Here is a 16,206-nt window from a genome sequence, read left to right on the forward strand (position 1 = left end):
AAGGGGGCGAGGCAGTATGGCAGGTAGAAGGGGGTGGCGACGGTGCACATGGGTGGGGCAACACAGAGGATTTGGAATGGGACCGACGGTTCAATGACATAAAAGCCACAGGACATAAAGGAGTCGAGGGTCAAAAGTAGGATAAGGGATAACAGACCAAGGGGAGAGAGAGAGCGCTGACTGAGACCAGCAGCATATGGTACCCAGCAAACTAAAAACATTCCTATTGCTACTAAAATGCTTGAAAGGAAATATCCTAGAACATTGAGTAAAAGTACAAATTCTAAACAATTATCCCAAATGCCCAGGGCCACGTTCTGTATTTGAACGTTGTAGATAGAAATGCAACGAATGGAGCAGACGTGATTCCTTTATTCTACATGTCGGAGAGGCATGTTTGTTCTACATAGCATATTTCTATCTTAACGTCCCAAAACGTTGCGTCCTTGTGAACGCGCCCCCAGGTCACTCCTCCTAGATTGATCCACCTAAGTAGCCAAATCAGACCTAACTTCCCTTGACCCCAAAGGCGGGACTTTCACCCTACTGCAGTCACACCTGATCCCAATCAGTGTATCAACCTGGGCAGAGGCAGTCTAAGACAAGTTTGGTGTTCGAGACTCTTTTCAGAGACTTTCCTTTGTAGTGAAATAGCTATTTTAATCTAATCTTTATATCCCAAGCTAGACCTACTCAGGGTTTTCTAAAGCTAGCTTCACATTCCGTGGTTTCCATGGTGCAGTGAGCCTAGGCAGAGGGCTACTGTACATGTTGTAAATATTTGTATAATTAATACATTTATGGCATTTTTCCCTGCAAACTTTGTTTTAACAATTAATATAGCTAATTAATATCATTAGAATCCACCACAGAGTTTCAAGACTGAAGCTGGCAAGTAATTTGTTTGCTTGGCAAGCTAGCTAATGTCAGCTGGCTAGCTGGTAATTGTTTTGATTTGAATGCCAGCCGTGTGTCCGGATGTTGAGGATTGAGAGAAGCGCGAAAGCAAGACGGCTGAGGTGTGCAGTGATGAGGATCGTAAGGAGGACAAAGTTACGAGGCTACTCTTGAATTATCATTGAAATGTGGTGTGCTTTCTGGCGCCACGTGACTGCCATAGCTTCACCCAAGTGGGTGTGTCATCTTGGTGGTAGTAGTGAAGTCCATGAACTAGAGAAGCCACACAAACGGCGAGACACCTTGATGACACCGTGCTGCCCGTCTGGTACTTTCTCCAGAGACCAGCTTTGCCTGCTCTCCCCCTTTGATCACTCAAGCCATAAATTATTATTCCAGCTCAGGCTTCATCCGTACTACAACGGTGGAAATTGCTCGTCCACCTTCCGCTAAAGGCTTCCGCATGCTACGGTTCAGTTGGCGGCTAGCCAAACTTAGCTAGGAGAACCGAACGAGTGAACTCGCATACTCCCTTAAAAAGACCTAAGCTTGAAAAATGAGAAAAAACGGCAATAGTAGTGTTTGTCCATCTTGGGACTCCGTAGCCAGTAAACACTTCCTCAAAGTAGTCAGAATTAGTCTAGGATAACTCAAGAAATCTGTCGTTAATTTTCACGTTTTTGCCAAGGAGATCTTAGTCAGGCAATATTACATTAAGATGTTTCGTGCAGAAAATGTGTGTGAAAACCAGTCGTCTATCATTGAATGACAACAAACACTTAATTGAACAATCCCTACTCTTGACCAATGACCGACGAAGGGGTGTAGTCTCCCGAGTGGCGCAGTGGTCTAAGGCACTGCATCGCAGTGCTAGCTGTGCCACTAGAGATCCTGGTTCGAATCCAGGCTCTGTCGTAGCCGGCCATGACCGGGAGACCCATGGGGCCGTGCACAATTGGCCCAGCGTCGTCCAGGGTAGGGGAGGGAATGGCCAGGGTAGGGGAGGGAATGGCCGGCAGGGATGTAGAGCACAGGGTTGTGGGTTCGATGTAGAGCACAGGGTTGTGAAAAAAAAAAGAAAAAAAAGAAAGTGTAATGTAAGTCGCTCTGGATAAGAGCGTCTGCTAAATGACTAAAATGTAATGTAAATGTGTAGACTTCGCCTTTGAACTTCGGCTTGCCTCGGAAAAAATGAAAGATGTTATCTTGCAAATTCAGCAAGCTATGGTGTGAAATAGGCTATATTACTTATCATTAATGCTGTCTTTGGTGTGCTCAATGCACAAGCACCTTTTTATTCCCACTCCTATCCATATTTGTTTTTATATTAAATCATACAAAGTGTTATTCTGGATGACTTCATGAGTAAGTTTTATCCCCCTTTTCCTTTGAATTAAACAGTGTTTTCTAATTTCAGGACATAGCTTTGTTATATATTTCTTTGACATGAGCTTTACAGTTTGACATGTTGGTGCTAATTGTTTTGATTTGATTCGTTTTGATATACATTCCCTTGATTTCGTTATTTACCATGTATTCCTTTGTGTGGTTTCAGATCAAAACCATGCATTGTACATTATTGTACCATCCAACCAACCTTCAGTATAATAAATGGTCAAAGGCATTCTGTTCTCCAGTGTTTTTCTTGGCAAATAAAATACTTTTCCCAAACAGATGAAATGGAGCGCAATCAGGAGGGCTGGAGGAAAAACACAGGAAGTAAATATAGGAAGTGCTTACCTCCCATGAGTCCCAGGAAGCCGCCTTCCGTGAGGCAATAAGAGACGAGACCAGATGAGATAAGAAAATGCTGATGTGTTACCGTGGCAATTATCAAAACTAGGAACTACACTAGGGAAGACCTTCATAAACTTTATATAAAAGGTTTCAGCTAAACACCTTTTAACCACCAGACTGGGATGGAATATTTTCCCGGTATTTTACAAATGTTCCATCCCGAGAATAAATCACTTTTCAGCAATCTGTAAATAGTACTGCACAAAATTCTAAAATCACCCCATCAGTGTCATACCATGTACAATATAGGGAAAGATCTAGGAAACAGGGACTGTCTAATTTAATATTGCGGACATTCAGAGATGCAGAGAATTAAGTTGGGTTACTTCTAAGTAACTTTGGCTTACTCCTAAGTCATCATCTCCAACATGTGACCTTCCATTATAGAGCTTTGCTTTGCTGTGGATTGAGGCCTATACGTTCATATCAATTGTGTTCCTCCATTGTATTCAGCTTTCCTTATTTCTATTGTGGATTGTGTTTCTAATGATAAAAGGAGAGTAATTACCCATAATTCTGCACCTTTGTACATCCAGTTTTGATCATCGGGATTTAGTGACTGCAAAGAACATGGGATTTTTAAAAGACCGACTAATGTTTTGTTTTGTCTGCTTGCGCTCAAGAGGTAAGTATAGTTGTGTTAATCTTTTTGCAGGCAGTCGTGTTCTTTTGATGAATGTATTTGCAATTTTGACAGTATAATATATTTTTAATGAATGTTTTTATGTTTTAAAAAGACAACTACATTTTCAAAAACTACATTTACAGCACCTGGTATTCCCAGGCAGTGTACCAACCAAGTACTAAACAGGCCCGACCCAGTTTAGCTTCCGAGACTGGGCGTATTGCGACTGGTATGGCCGTAAGCCAACGACTGTATTGTATATATGATATGTACTGTATACATGCCGTAAATGAAGGAATAACTCTTGGTACACTATATAACGTTTGTCACTCGGAAAAAGTGCAGTGTGAAATCATAGAAATAGAATCAATGGGATGAATAGCCATAGTTACTTTGTAACACAGGAAGACGGATTACAAACCTTGTATACATTTCAACGGCATATATTTGAGTCTTGTGAAATAGCAGGCCTATCAAATAATTGTGCGCAGCCCATGAGTCTCACGGTCGCGGCCGGCTGCGACAGAGCCTGGATTTGAACCAGGATCTCTAGAGGCGCAGTTAGCACTGCGATGCAGTGCCTTAGACCACTGCGCCACTCAGGAGAATCTTCTAATCATTATTTATTCGTCACCTCCACAGGATACAGGGTGTAAATGGTACAGTGAAATGCTTACTTGCAAGCTCTCCTCAACAGTGCAATACACATTATCAAAAATATACACAAATAGCTAAGTAATAAAGTAGTTTAACAAAAAGACGACAATTGTTATGATTGGAAATACAGTGGGGAAAAAAAGTATTGAGTCAGCCACCAATTGTGCAAGTTCTCCCACTTAAAAAGATGAGAGAGGCCTGTAATTTTCATCATAGGTACACGTCAACTATGACAGACAAATTGAGGAAAAAAAATCCAGAAAATCCCATTGTAGGATTTTTTATGAATTTATTTGCAAATTATGGTGGAAAATAAGTATTTGGTCACCTACAAACAAGCAAGATTTCTGGCTCTCACAGACCTGTAACTTCTTCTTTCAGAGGCTCCTCTGTCCTCCACTCGTTACCTGTATTAATGGCACCTGTTTGAACTTGTTATCAGTATAAAATACACCTGTCCACAACCTCAAACAGTCACACTCCAAACTTCACAATGGCCAAGACCAAAAAGCTGTCAAAGGACACCAGAAACAAAATTGTAGACCTGCACCAGGCTGGGAAGACTGAATCTGCAATAGGTAAGCAGCTTGGTTTGAAGAAATCAACTGTGGGAGCAATTATTAGGAAATGGAAGACATACAAGACCACTGATAATCTCCCTCGATCTGGGGCTCCACGCAAGATCTCACCCCGTGGGGTCAAAATGATCACAAGAACGGTGAGCAAAAATCCCAGAACCACACGGGGGGACCTAGTGAATGACCTGCAGAGAGCTGGGACCAAAGTAACAAAGCCAACCATCAGTAACACACTACGCCGCCAGGGACTCAAATCCTGCAGTGCGAGACGTGTCCCCCTGCTTAAGCCAGTACATGTCCAGGCCCGTCTGAAGTGCATTTGGATGATCCAGAAGAGGATTGGGAGAATGTCATATGGTCAGATGAAACCAAAATATAACTTTTTGGTAAAAACTCAACTCGTCATGTTTGGAGGACAAAGAATGCTGAGTTGCATCCAAAGAACACCATACCTACTGTGAAGCATGGGGTTGGAAACATCATGCTTTGGGGCTGTTTTTCTGCAAAGGGACCAGGACGACTGATCCGTGTAAAGGAAAGAATGAATGGTGCCATGTATCGTGAGATTTTGAGTGAAAACCTCCTTCCATCAGCAAGGGCATTGAAGAGGAAACATGGCTGGGTCTTTCAGCATGACAATGATCCCAAACACACCGCCCGGGCAACGAAGGAGTGGCTTCGTAAGAAGCATTTCAAGGTCCTGGAGTGGCCTAGCCAGTCTCCAGATCTCAACCCCATAGAAAATCTTTGTAGGGAGTTGAAAGTCTGTGTTGCCCAGCGACAGCCCCAAAACATCACTGCTCTAGAGGAGATCTGCATGGAGAAATGGGCCAAAATACCAGCAACAGTGTGTGAAAACCTTGTGAAGACTTACAGAAAACGTTTGACCTGTGTCATTGCCAACAAAGGGTATATAACAAAGTATTGAGAAACTTTTGTTATTGACCAAATACTTCTTTTCCACCATCATATGCCAATAAATTCATTAAAAATCCTACAATTTGATTTTCTGGAAAAAAAATTCTCATTTTGTCTGTCATAGTTGACGTGTACCTATGATGAAAATTACAGGCCTCTCTCATCTTTTTAAGTGGGAGAACTTGCACAATTGGTGGCTGACTAAATACTTTTTTTCCCCACTGTATATACACTAGAAGACTATACAGTGTAAACTATGAAATGTGCTAAAGTCATGTACTGGTAACATGGACTGCCTCACATACCAGTAACGTTATCTGATGTACATTTTACATTTTAGTCATTTAGCAGACGCTCTTATCCAGCGCGACTTACAGGAGCCCCTAACGTTCCTCACATGAATCACAGCCTGTTATGTGAAACAATTTATATCAGTATAGTTCAAACCTATGCTCCTCATTAATCCATTCCTTCTAAGCTATTCATCACTTCAATCAAATTATTAGGAAATATAACCTCACACCTCCTAACGAGGACTTAAAGTGAGTCTGAAAATTAATGTCATAGTTAGATAGTTTGTCCGCTTCCCTCCTTTCCCCATGTCGTCCCTTTTTAACATAGCTAGCATAAACGCTAGAGGGTTTAGGAACCCTGTTAAAAGGGCGACTGTTTCTTCCCATTTGCTTCTCTGTGTGTTTTTTACAAGAAGTACATTTAAAATATCAAAATGATGTGGAGCGATTTACGAGGGAATGGGTTCAATGAACTAATTACACACATTTCTGTTCTGATGAAAACAGAGTGCATTCGGGGGTCTCTATTGAGGCGCACGAAAACATATTTAATGTGCCTAATAATAAAGTAGTCAATTAAACATTACGGTAAAAATGAATTACCTTTTTATTGTGGCATAAACACAACCAGTCATGATATTTTCATCTGATTTGTCAAACAAATCAATTCAAAATGTAGGCTACTTCTGTGCATGTTCTTCCACTCCAAAATTATTTCAGCATCCAAACTGCATATATAACCTATTAGCGCCATTTGATGAATGGAAATAGACATCTGTTACAAAACACCTAAAATGTTGCCTAATGAAGTTCAGCAATTGCCATTGATTGGGACTACGTTAATTGATGTGCCTTGCTGACAAATTGACCCTTTTTGTAGCATGAAAAGTCGTAATGTGCCTACAGTGTATCATGTATGTAGCCTATTGGATAATGGCAAACTCATTTGGGCTTTTTGGGGCTTGGGTTCATTAAATGTCGTTAATGTAGTGCTCATAAAATATATTTAATATATGGCTCATCAGGCTCAGTTAGAATCAGGTTTGAATGTTCATGCTGATCAAAGCTCTAATCAAATCCAGACATGTATATGCTTTACAATGCTTTTGAATGACACTTTCGGTTTTTGCGGGAGAAAAGTGATTTATTCTCGGTTAATACCGGGTTACCTGGGAGGAAAGACATTTATTCTCGGGATGGAACATTTGTAAAATACCGGGAAAATATTGAACCCTAATGCGCATACAGATTGATTCACAAGTCACCAACCAAGTAACTTACATATACTGTACCTTCATTAGGCCTAATGGCATTTTATGTCCATGATATGACATTTCTTGTAGTGACTGAGTAAGCCTAATTGTAAAAGTAAGCCTCAAAAGTGCCATGTTTGTACAGTTTATAATGTGGAGGACACATTTAGGCAGCCAGGACCATACGCCAGGACCGCTCGGCCTAGCTCGCAATGCAGTCGTTGAAGTTTGGCCTCTAGTAATTTAGGAGTGCAACTTTATGAAGGCCTCCCCACAATGTCCTTATCAAACAAGGCTCTACAGAAAGATTTTAATAATAAAAAGACTTAGGCTATTTTTATTGTTCACATTATTTGCATTGATGATGTATTGAAGTCAAGTGGTTCAACATTCAAATGCAGTTTGATGTACCACACAGGACAGATTGGAAAAAGCGACGGTCGGTGGAACTCTGGTGCCACCAAGTGGACAATTGCTTCAGTTCCGTTGTGGCAGCAATGTTACCAGAGATATTTGATACAATATCAAATGTTATGTCAATATTATTATCTCCAAATTGTTTCCCCCCCCACCCGTGATATATTATTATTCCAATTGAGCTGTTAATCTGGTTTTAATTTAACAACGCTTTCTCCCATTTCCAATTGGAGGGCGGATCAACACGTGACTTTAGAACCTACCAACTTGTTACTTTGTAACAGTCAAACGTGGTTATTCCCGACGTTGATCAACTCCCAATCTATGCCACCATTTTCTAAAAGCATTATCTTTGATATTTGGCGGAAAGCTTACCGAGCTCATTTTGGTGTAACCATCGTCGAATTTGACGTGTCGGAGAACGGCCCCTTCCTCCCGAAAGCATTGCGGTATCGCTTCTCGGCCTTTTGGCTAAGATCAAGTGTAGTATCTGTTCTTATCAGTTTAATATCTGATACGTCCCCTATCTGGGGACCATATATTAAATTGATTTTTGGAATAGGGAGATGGAATAGGGGCTTGCTCCGTCCACTCCACGCATCGACCTGGTATTGCAGTACCTCCAGGAACGGTGCACCCCCTGTCATTGTGAAGATAAATCATGCGGAGTTAACGCAGTTGCTTAGTTTTAATTTGTTAGGATCGTGATGTATATTGTATTTTCACATTTGAGCAAGTTCATCTCAATGTCAATGATGGCAAGAGAGTGCTGGTCAAGTCAGTCACCGTTATCTTGACTATGATAGCTGATATCAATGGTGCACTAACTGTAAGTCGCTCTGGATAAGAGCGTCTGCTAAATGACTAAAATGTAAATGTAAAAAAAAGATTAATGCACCATTGATATCAGCTATCATAGTCAAGATAACGGTGACTGACTTGACCAGCACTCTCTTGCCATCATTGACATTGAGATGAACTTGCTCAAATGTGAAAATACAATATACATCACGATCCTAACAAATTAAAACTAAGCAACTGCGTTAACTCCGCATGATTTATCTTCACAATGACAGGGGGTGCACCGTTCCTGGAGGTACTGCAATACCAGGTCGATGCGTGGAGTGGACGGAGCAAGCCCCTATTCCATCTCCCTATTCCAAAAATCAATTTAATATATGGTCCCCAGATAGGGGACGTATCAGATATTAAACTGATAAGAACAGATACTACACTTGATCTTAGCCAAAAGGCCGAGAAGCGATACCGCAATGCTTTCGGGAGGAAGGGGCCGTTCTCCGACACGTCAAATTCGACGATGGTTACACCAAAATGAGCTCGGTAAGCTTTCCGCCAAATATCAAAGATAATGCTTTTAGAAAATGGTGGCATAGATTGGGAGTTGATCAACGTCGGGAATAACCAAGTTTGACTGTTACAAAGTAACAAGTTGGTAGGTTCTAAAGTCACGTGTTGATCCGCCCTCCAATCGGAAATGGGAGAAAGCGTTGTTAAATTAAAACCAGATTAACAGCTCAATTGGAATAGTAATATATCACGGGTGGGGGGGGAAACAATTTGGAGATAATAATATTGACATAACATTTGATATTGTATCAAATATCTCTGGTAACATTGCTGCCACAACGGAACTGAAGCAATTGTCCACTTGGTGGCACCAGAGTTCCACCGACCGTCGCTTTTTCCAAGCTGTCCTGTGTGGATACATCAAACTGCATTTGAATGTTGAACCACTTGACTTCAATACATCATCAATGCAAATAATGTGAACAATAAAAATAGCCTAAGTCTTTTTATTATTAAAATCTTTCTGTAGAGCCTTGTTTGATAAGGACATTGTGGGGAGGCCTTCATAAAGTTGCACTCTTAAATTACTAGAGGCCAAACTTCAACGACTGCATTGCGAGCTAGGCCAAGCGGTCCTGGCGTATGGTCCTGGCTGCCTAAATGTGTCCTCCACATTATATATAAACTGTACAAACATGGCACTTTTGAGGCTTACTTTTACAATTAGGCTTACTCAGTCACTACAAGAAATGTCATATCATGGACATAAAATGCCATTAGGCCTAATGAAGGTACAGTATATGTAAGTTACTTGGTTGGTGACTTGTGAATCAATCTGTATGCGCATTAGGGTTCAATATTTTCCCGGTATTTTACAAATGTTCCATCCCGAGAATAAATGTCTTTCCTCCCAGGTAACCCGGTATTAACCGAGAATAAATCACTTTTCTCCCGCAAAAACCGAAAGTGTCATTCAAAAGCATTGTAAAATTGTAAAGCATATACATGTCTGGATTTGATTAGAGCTTTGATCAGCATGAACATTCAAACCTGATTCTACCTGAGCCTGATGAGCCATATATAAAATTTATGAGCACTACATTAACGACATTTAATGAACCCAAGCCCCAAAAAGCCCAAATGATTTAGCCATTATCCAATAGGCTACATACATGATACACTGTAGGCACATTACGACTTTTCATGCTACAAAAAAGGTCAATTTGTCAGAAAGGCACATCAATTAACGTAGTCCCAATCAATGGCAATTGCTGAACTTCATTAGGCAACATTTTAGGTGTTTTGTAACAGATGTCTATTTCCATTCATCAAATGGCGCTAATAGGTTATATATGCAGTTTGGATGCTGAAATAATTTTGGAGTGGAAGAACATGCAAAGAAGTAGTCTACATTTTGAATTGATTTGTTTGACAAATCAGATGAAAATATCATGACTGGTTGTGTTTATGCCACAATAAAAAGGTAATTCATTTTTACCGTAATGTTTAATTGACTACTTTATTATTAGGCACATTAAATATGTTTTCGTGCGCATCAATAGAGACCCCCGAATGCACTCTGTTTTCATCAGAACGGAAATGTGTGTAATTGGTTCACTGAACCCATTCCCTCGTAAATCGCTCCACATCATTTTGATCTTTTAAATGTACTTCTTGTAAAAAACACACAGAGAAGCAAATGGACGACAAATGGGAAGAAACAGTCGCCCTTTTAAACAGGGTTCCTAAACCCTCTAGCGTTTATGCTAGCTAGCTATGTTAAAAATGGACGACATGGGGAAAGGAGGGAAGCGGACAAACTATGACATTCATTTTCAGACTCACTTTAAGTACAGTTCCTCGTTAGGAGGCCTGTCTGGGAAACGGTGGTCCCCGGCGGGAGGACCGTCCACAAAGATAGGGGTCGGGAAAACACTTTCCTCCTCAGAATGTTCCTCCTCAGTCAGTGTGGGTGCTGGAACACCGCTGGGTGCCAGACCGCTGCTGTCGGTAGAGCTCGCGCCTGACCGGGAAAGCAGAGTCTCCTCTGCGCTGCCCGGGTTTCCCGCGCTTTTCTCCTCTGACTACCCGCTTGCAAAACAACTGAAACGACCCCCCCCCATGGCGGACTTCTCCGTCGCCTCCATGCGGATGAGTGGGGAAACAGGGCTCATCTGCTTCCTCTTGACAGAGCACTTCCTCCTCTCTCCCACGGTGGTCCAGCTCTCCGGAGCAGAGGGCGCGGTGGGCTCTCCGGTAGCCTCCTCCATTGGCTTGCTCCATCTCCTGTCCTCCGCTCTCCTCATGAGGTGATGATGGTGCCTCACTCCCGCTCTCCTCAGACTCTCGCAGTTCTCTCTCCATCACTAGCTCCTCCACGACCTCCTCAATAGAGCATAGCTCTATAACTTCTCCCTCATCTGCTATTTTCCCGCTCACCGCTCTGGCGTAGAGGGGGCACTGACCGAACAGGTGCTCCTCTGAGCTGCACAGACTGCAGCGCTTAGGCACGGTGCAATCCCTCATTACATGCCTCATTACAGGCATCGGTGAGGTGCCCGTACGTGATGCACTTCCTGCAGAAACGAGGCTGCCCAGTATACATGAGGTAGCCTCTGTCTGCACCGATTGAAAAAGACGCGGGAGGATGGAGGTAACCATCATGGCCGCTCTCGTCTTCCTTTAGCAGCACGCGAAACTGCCTCTTCCCTGTCCAGATGCCTAGGGCGTCCTTAATATATCTCACTCCTGGCAAGATGGTCACGTACCGGCTGAGGTAGCACACTAGCGTTTCTTCAGTGACCCAGGGGCTAAACATGTGCATGGTTAGCACCCTCAGATTGTGCCTGCACAGGGACTCAACTTGAAAACAACTGAGGCCGGGTGCTGTCGCTTTCGTTCAGAAGAGCCCTCTCACCTCCTCCAGCCGGGTGATGGCGTAGAACGACACATCATAGAACTTCTCGGGTGTGTTTTGTTGCAGACAGCACCCGCTGTCAGGCATAGAGGTCCAAAAAGAACGTCCTTTCCAAATCGAACTCTTTCCATCAAATTTTATTTTCCAGTCCATTAAACGCAGTGTTATTCACTCCAGCTGCTACCGACTGTGAAGTGGTCGATGACGACATCACTCCACCTTCAGGATCGCTTGGGTACTGCACTCGATCTTGATCTTGGCCAAAAGGCGAAAAGCTATATAGCAATGCTTTCTGCAGGAAGGGGCCGACAGTCAAATTTAACGATGGTTACACCAAAATGAGCTCTGTAAATTTTCCGCCAAATAACAAAGATAATGCATTTAGAAAATGGTGGCATAGGTTGGGAGTTGATAAAAGTCTGGAATAACCATGTTTGACTGTTACAAAGTAACAAATTGGTAGGATATTCGCCCTCCAATCAGAAATGAGAGAAAGCGTTGTTAAATTAAAACCAGATTAACAGCTCAATTAGAATAATAATAATAATATATCAGGGGTGGGGGGGGAAACAATTTGGAGATAATAATATTGCCATAACATTTGATCTAGTTTCAAATATCTCTGGTAGCATTGCTGCCACAATGGAACTGAAGCAATTATCCACTTGGTGGCACCAGAGTTCCACCGACCGTCGCTTTTTCCAATCTGTCCTGTGTGGTACATCAAACTGCATTTGAATGTTGAACCACTTGACTTCAATACATCATCAATGCAAATAATGTGAACAATAAAAATAGCCTAAGTCTTTTTATTATTAAAATCTATAATTTAACAGATTCTCTGTGTTCGTATTCCATATTAATCACTCTCCATTTCTGATTTTCTGTGTTCATATGCCATATTAATCACTCTCCCTTTCTGATTTTCTGTGTTAGTATTACTTATTATCCTCTCAGGGTTTTGTTTATATTATGATAGCATCCAATAATAGAGCATCAATCTCCCTTTGGTTCACTGGAACAAATGTTCATGAATAACTGAACGTTTGTCCTTTCTAAAGTCCAGTCCAGTGGCCTGCCTGTTGGTAATGCTGCAATGATGGATCGTATTCCATCTCGGTGGTTGGACTGAAGAGACACACTGACCTCTCTCTCTCTCTCTGCACCCTGTCTGTGTCAATCTGTACCCAGTCTGTCAGTCGGTACCCTCGGTCTTACTTCCATGTGAGGAAGGCTGTCAGTTCATCCCTTGCATGCGTTGAGTGAACCCATGCATAGCATGCAAAGACTGTGCACTGAACCAGGGGAAGGGTTCAAACCACCAGGACCACAAGCCTGTGTCTGACTGACCCCTGAACCTTGACCTGGTGACCTTGCTGCCTGACCAATGGGGAGAGACACACCAACCTTGGATGCCGGAGACATGGCGGTCTGCAATAGTACATCCAGGTCCATATGGAGCAGGTTAATAACCCCTGCTGGGGCCAAACACTGCCACACACACACACACACAGGAAAGAGATAAGCACTGGGATTACTGGGATATGTTACTAGGAAGGTCTTGGAGATGACTGGCGAGGTGTTACCGGTTGTAATGGTTGCAAAGATATGGATAGGCAGGTGAAAAGGTAGGTGGAGGATGGATGAAGAGGGGGATGAGGGTGAGGAGAAAGGGGAGGATGGATGAAGAGGGTGATGGACTTACCAGAGAATGAGAGGAGGTGAGATCGTCAGAAAGGGGTGGCTGGAGTGATGGATGGATGGATGGGGAAAGAAAATAAAGAAAGGCAAGCAGAAAACAAGGGGGAGAGGAGGTTGGAGACCAAACCATCCCTAGGAAAACAAGGGGGAGAGGAGGTTGGAGACCAAACCATCCCTAGGAAAACAAGGGGGAGAGGAGGTTGGAGACCAAACCATCCCTAGGAAAACAAGGGGGAGAGGAGGTTGGAGACCAAACCATCCCTAGGAAAACAAGGGGGAGAGGAGGTTGGAGACCAAACCATCCCTAGGCTAGAACCTATGAGCGCGTCTGAGTTGACACTGAGGGTATGATGTTAATGGAAGCCTGAGGGGACATTGTGGCGTGATGACATCATCTGACCTGCGGCTGTGACGGAGTGGTTGCCTGTGACGGCGCGGTTGTGTTAGTGTCGGGCACCAGGGCTTCGCCATCGAACGAGATGATGTCCTGTTGCGTGTCTGGGGCTGGAGTCAACGAAGGTCTGGGGCTGAGAGACGGGGCTGGAGTCAACGAAGGTCTGGGGCTGGGGGGCGGGCGTACAGGGGCGGGTCCAGGGGGCGCCGGCCTCGTCTGGAGGGTCCACGGATGTTTATACACACACATGCAACGGTAGTGAGGGAGACACAGCACACAGGTTAGTAAAACACACTAGCACACTAGTAATAGTAGGTTACCTGTTACCTAGGCTGGGATCCAATCCAAGGCGTGTTATGGAGCCGCGCTCTGGACAGCCGACAATGCGCCTTTTCAAGGCAATTTCCCTGACATTCGTGAAGATTGCATTTACGGTAAATGCTACGCATGTTGGCTCAAGCGTAAATTACCTTAAGAAATCAAGTGCAATGTGCTGCTCTATAACGCGCCATGGATTGGATCCCAGCCCTAGTCTGTAAGTGGTGTCTGAGGGTTCCTTCTATGTTAGAAAATCACATTTCTATCAAACCAATGGAGAGAAACTCTCCATTCAACATGCTCTGGGTTAGTTTCATCTATCGCTTTGAGAGTTTTCCTAAAGAGAATGTTAGTGACTGTGTGTGTACGCTCGCAATTGTACCATCCTCTCATTTTTCCACCCTCTTGAATTCAACACCTTAATAATACTCCTTAGGGACAGACCTTAAATAGACCCTAAACTCTAGATTTCTCACACACAAACACACGCTTCTGACTCACGCTGCTGAAAATGACACTCATTCATCAACAAGCAAACACACATATCCCAGTCACTCAAGACAAACACAGAGACAGTCTGACACGTTACACCCCCTGTATGAGGGGACCTTACCTTGGCTGCAGCGTCTGGGGTAACGCTGTGGTTGGCGGGGGCTGCCTCACTGGGAAAAAGAGAGAAAGGGAGAATTACTAACTGACTCCCGTGTCGTACCATGATGAAGATGCCCTGGTTGTGTTCAGCAGAGAGAGAATTACTAACTGACTCCCGTGTCATACCTTGATGAAGATGCCCTGGTTGTGTTCAGCAGAGAGAGAATTACTAACTGACTCCCGTGTCATACCATGATGAAGATGCCCTGGTTGTGTTCAGCAGAGAGAGAATTACTAACTGACTCCCGTGCCATACCATGATGAAGATGCCCTGGTTGTGTTCAGCAGAGAGAGAATTACTAACTGACTCCCGTGTCATACCATGATGAAGATGCCCTGGTTGTGTTCAGCAGAGAGAGAATTACTAACTGACTCCCGTGTCATACCATGATGAAGATGCCCTGGTTGTGTTCAGCAGAGGGAGAACGTTTTACTGTATTTGTTTTTCTAGGAAGGGAGGAGGGGGAGAAAGTAGAAAATAAAGAGGGAAAGTATGAGAAAAGTAGAGGGGGAAGAGGAGGAGAGAGAGAGAGGGACAATGACCTCAGTTGTGTTCGAGCAACGGGCACGCTATTCACTAAGACGATAGTACAACGGGCACGCTATTCACTAAGACGATAGTACAACGTGCACGCTATTCACTAAGACGATAGTACAACGGGCACGCTATTCACTAAGACGATAGTACAACGGGCACGCTATTCACTAAGACGATAGTACAACGGGCACGCTATTCACTAAGACGATAGTACAACGGGCAAAGATGTAGCAGCTTATCAGTTTCAGTCATCCACGGTGGTGAAGGTAGCCATCCACGGTGGTGAAGGTCTGACTGTATCTGTTGGCGGCTGCCCCAATTCTTTTTTTTTTTGTTGCACACACTGTCCCCCTGTATCGCCATGGAAACACAGAACAGGGTCAACTGGTGTGCATGAGAGAGAACATTTTGAAAGAGTGAAATGTGGAGGTACTACCATTGAACTTGTCCGATAAGAACACAGATGTTGGTTCATTTTGTTACGGTGTGCCCTACTGAACACAACCTAGGTGCATGTGTATAGTCAACGGACTGCACCATCCACCAAGACCTCAAGATGGCAGCAGGGAAGCTGAGATAGGTATATTCAATTGTCCATGTTGGGCCCCATTTTTAGCACGGAGAATGAGCATAAACCAGACCATCCTTTATCATTATCATATAATGAGACCGTGCGTAGTACTCCGCAAGTACACAGCTCAGAGCAAAAACTATTAGGGGACTTTGCTGTTGCTGCGGCAAGCAACACCAGCTCACAACACATGGCTTCCTCAAACTGCTGTCACGCAAAGGACTGAAACACAGGCACACTCAGACAGAACTAGAGGAACACCCATGAATATCCAAGCACACAGCACAACTCCATGCACTACTTAACAGATGCCAGTTCACTTGGACAAACTAAAGATCCGTACAGTGCATTTGGAAAGTATTCAGGCCCGTTG

The 16,206-nt window shown here is 43.5% G+C and overlaps 1 protein-coding gene across 1 annotated transcript in view; it reads right to left on the reverse strand.

Moving 5' to 3' along the window:
• LOC311109479 (myc box-dependent-interacting protein 1-like) overlaps window positions 1-16,206 on the reverse strand; it is a gene marked incomplete at its 5' end in the record, with an annotated part of 37,796 nt that overhangs the window by 458 nt on the left and 21,132 nt on the right. Inside the window, 3 exons of the mRNA XM_084152395.1 lie at window positions 2,638-2,661; window positions 13,762-13,971; window positions 14,687-14,735. Coding sequence (XP_084008521.1) covers window positions 2,638-2,661; window positions 13,762-13,971; window positions 14,687-14,735 — 283 coding nt within the window. The remainder of the gene's footprint in view (window positions 1-2,637; window positions 2,662-13,761; window positions 13,972-14,686; window positions 14,736-16,206) is intronic.

This window comes from Coregonus lavaretus (assembly GCF_964263955.1).
Source record: "Coregonus lavaretus genome assembly, chromosome: 35".
Lineage (NCBI taxonomy): Eukaryota > Metazoa > Chordata > Actinopteri > Salmoniformes > Salmonidae > Coregonus > Coregonus lavaretus.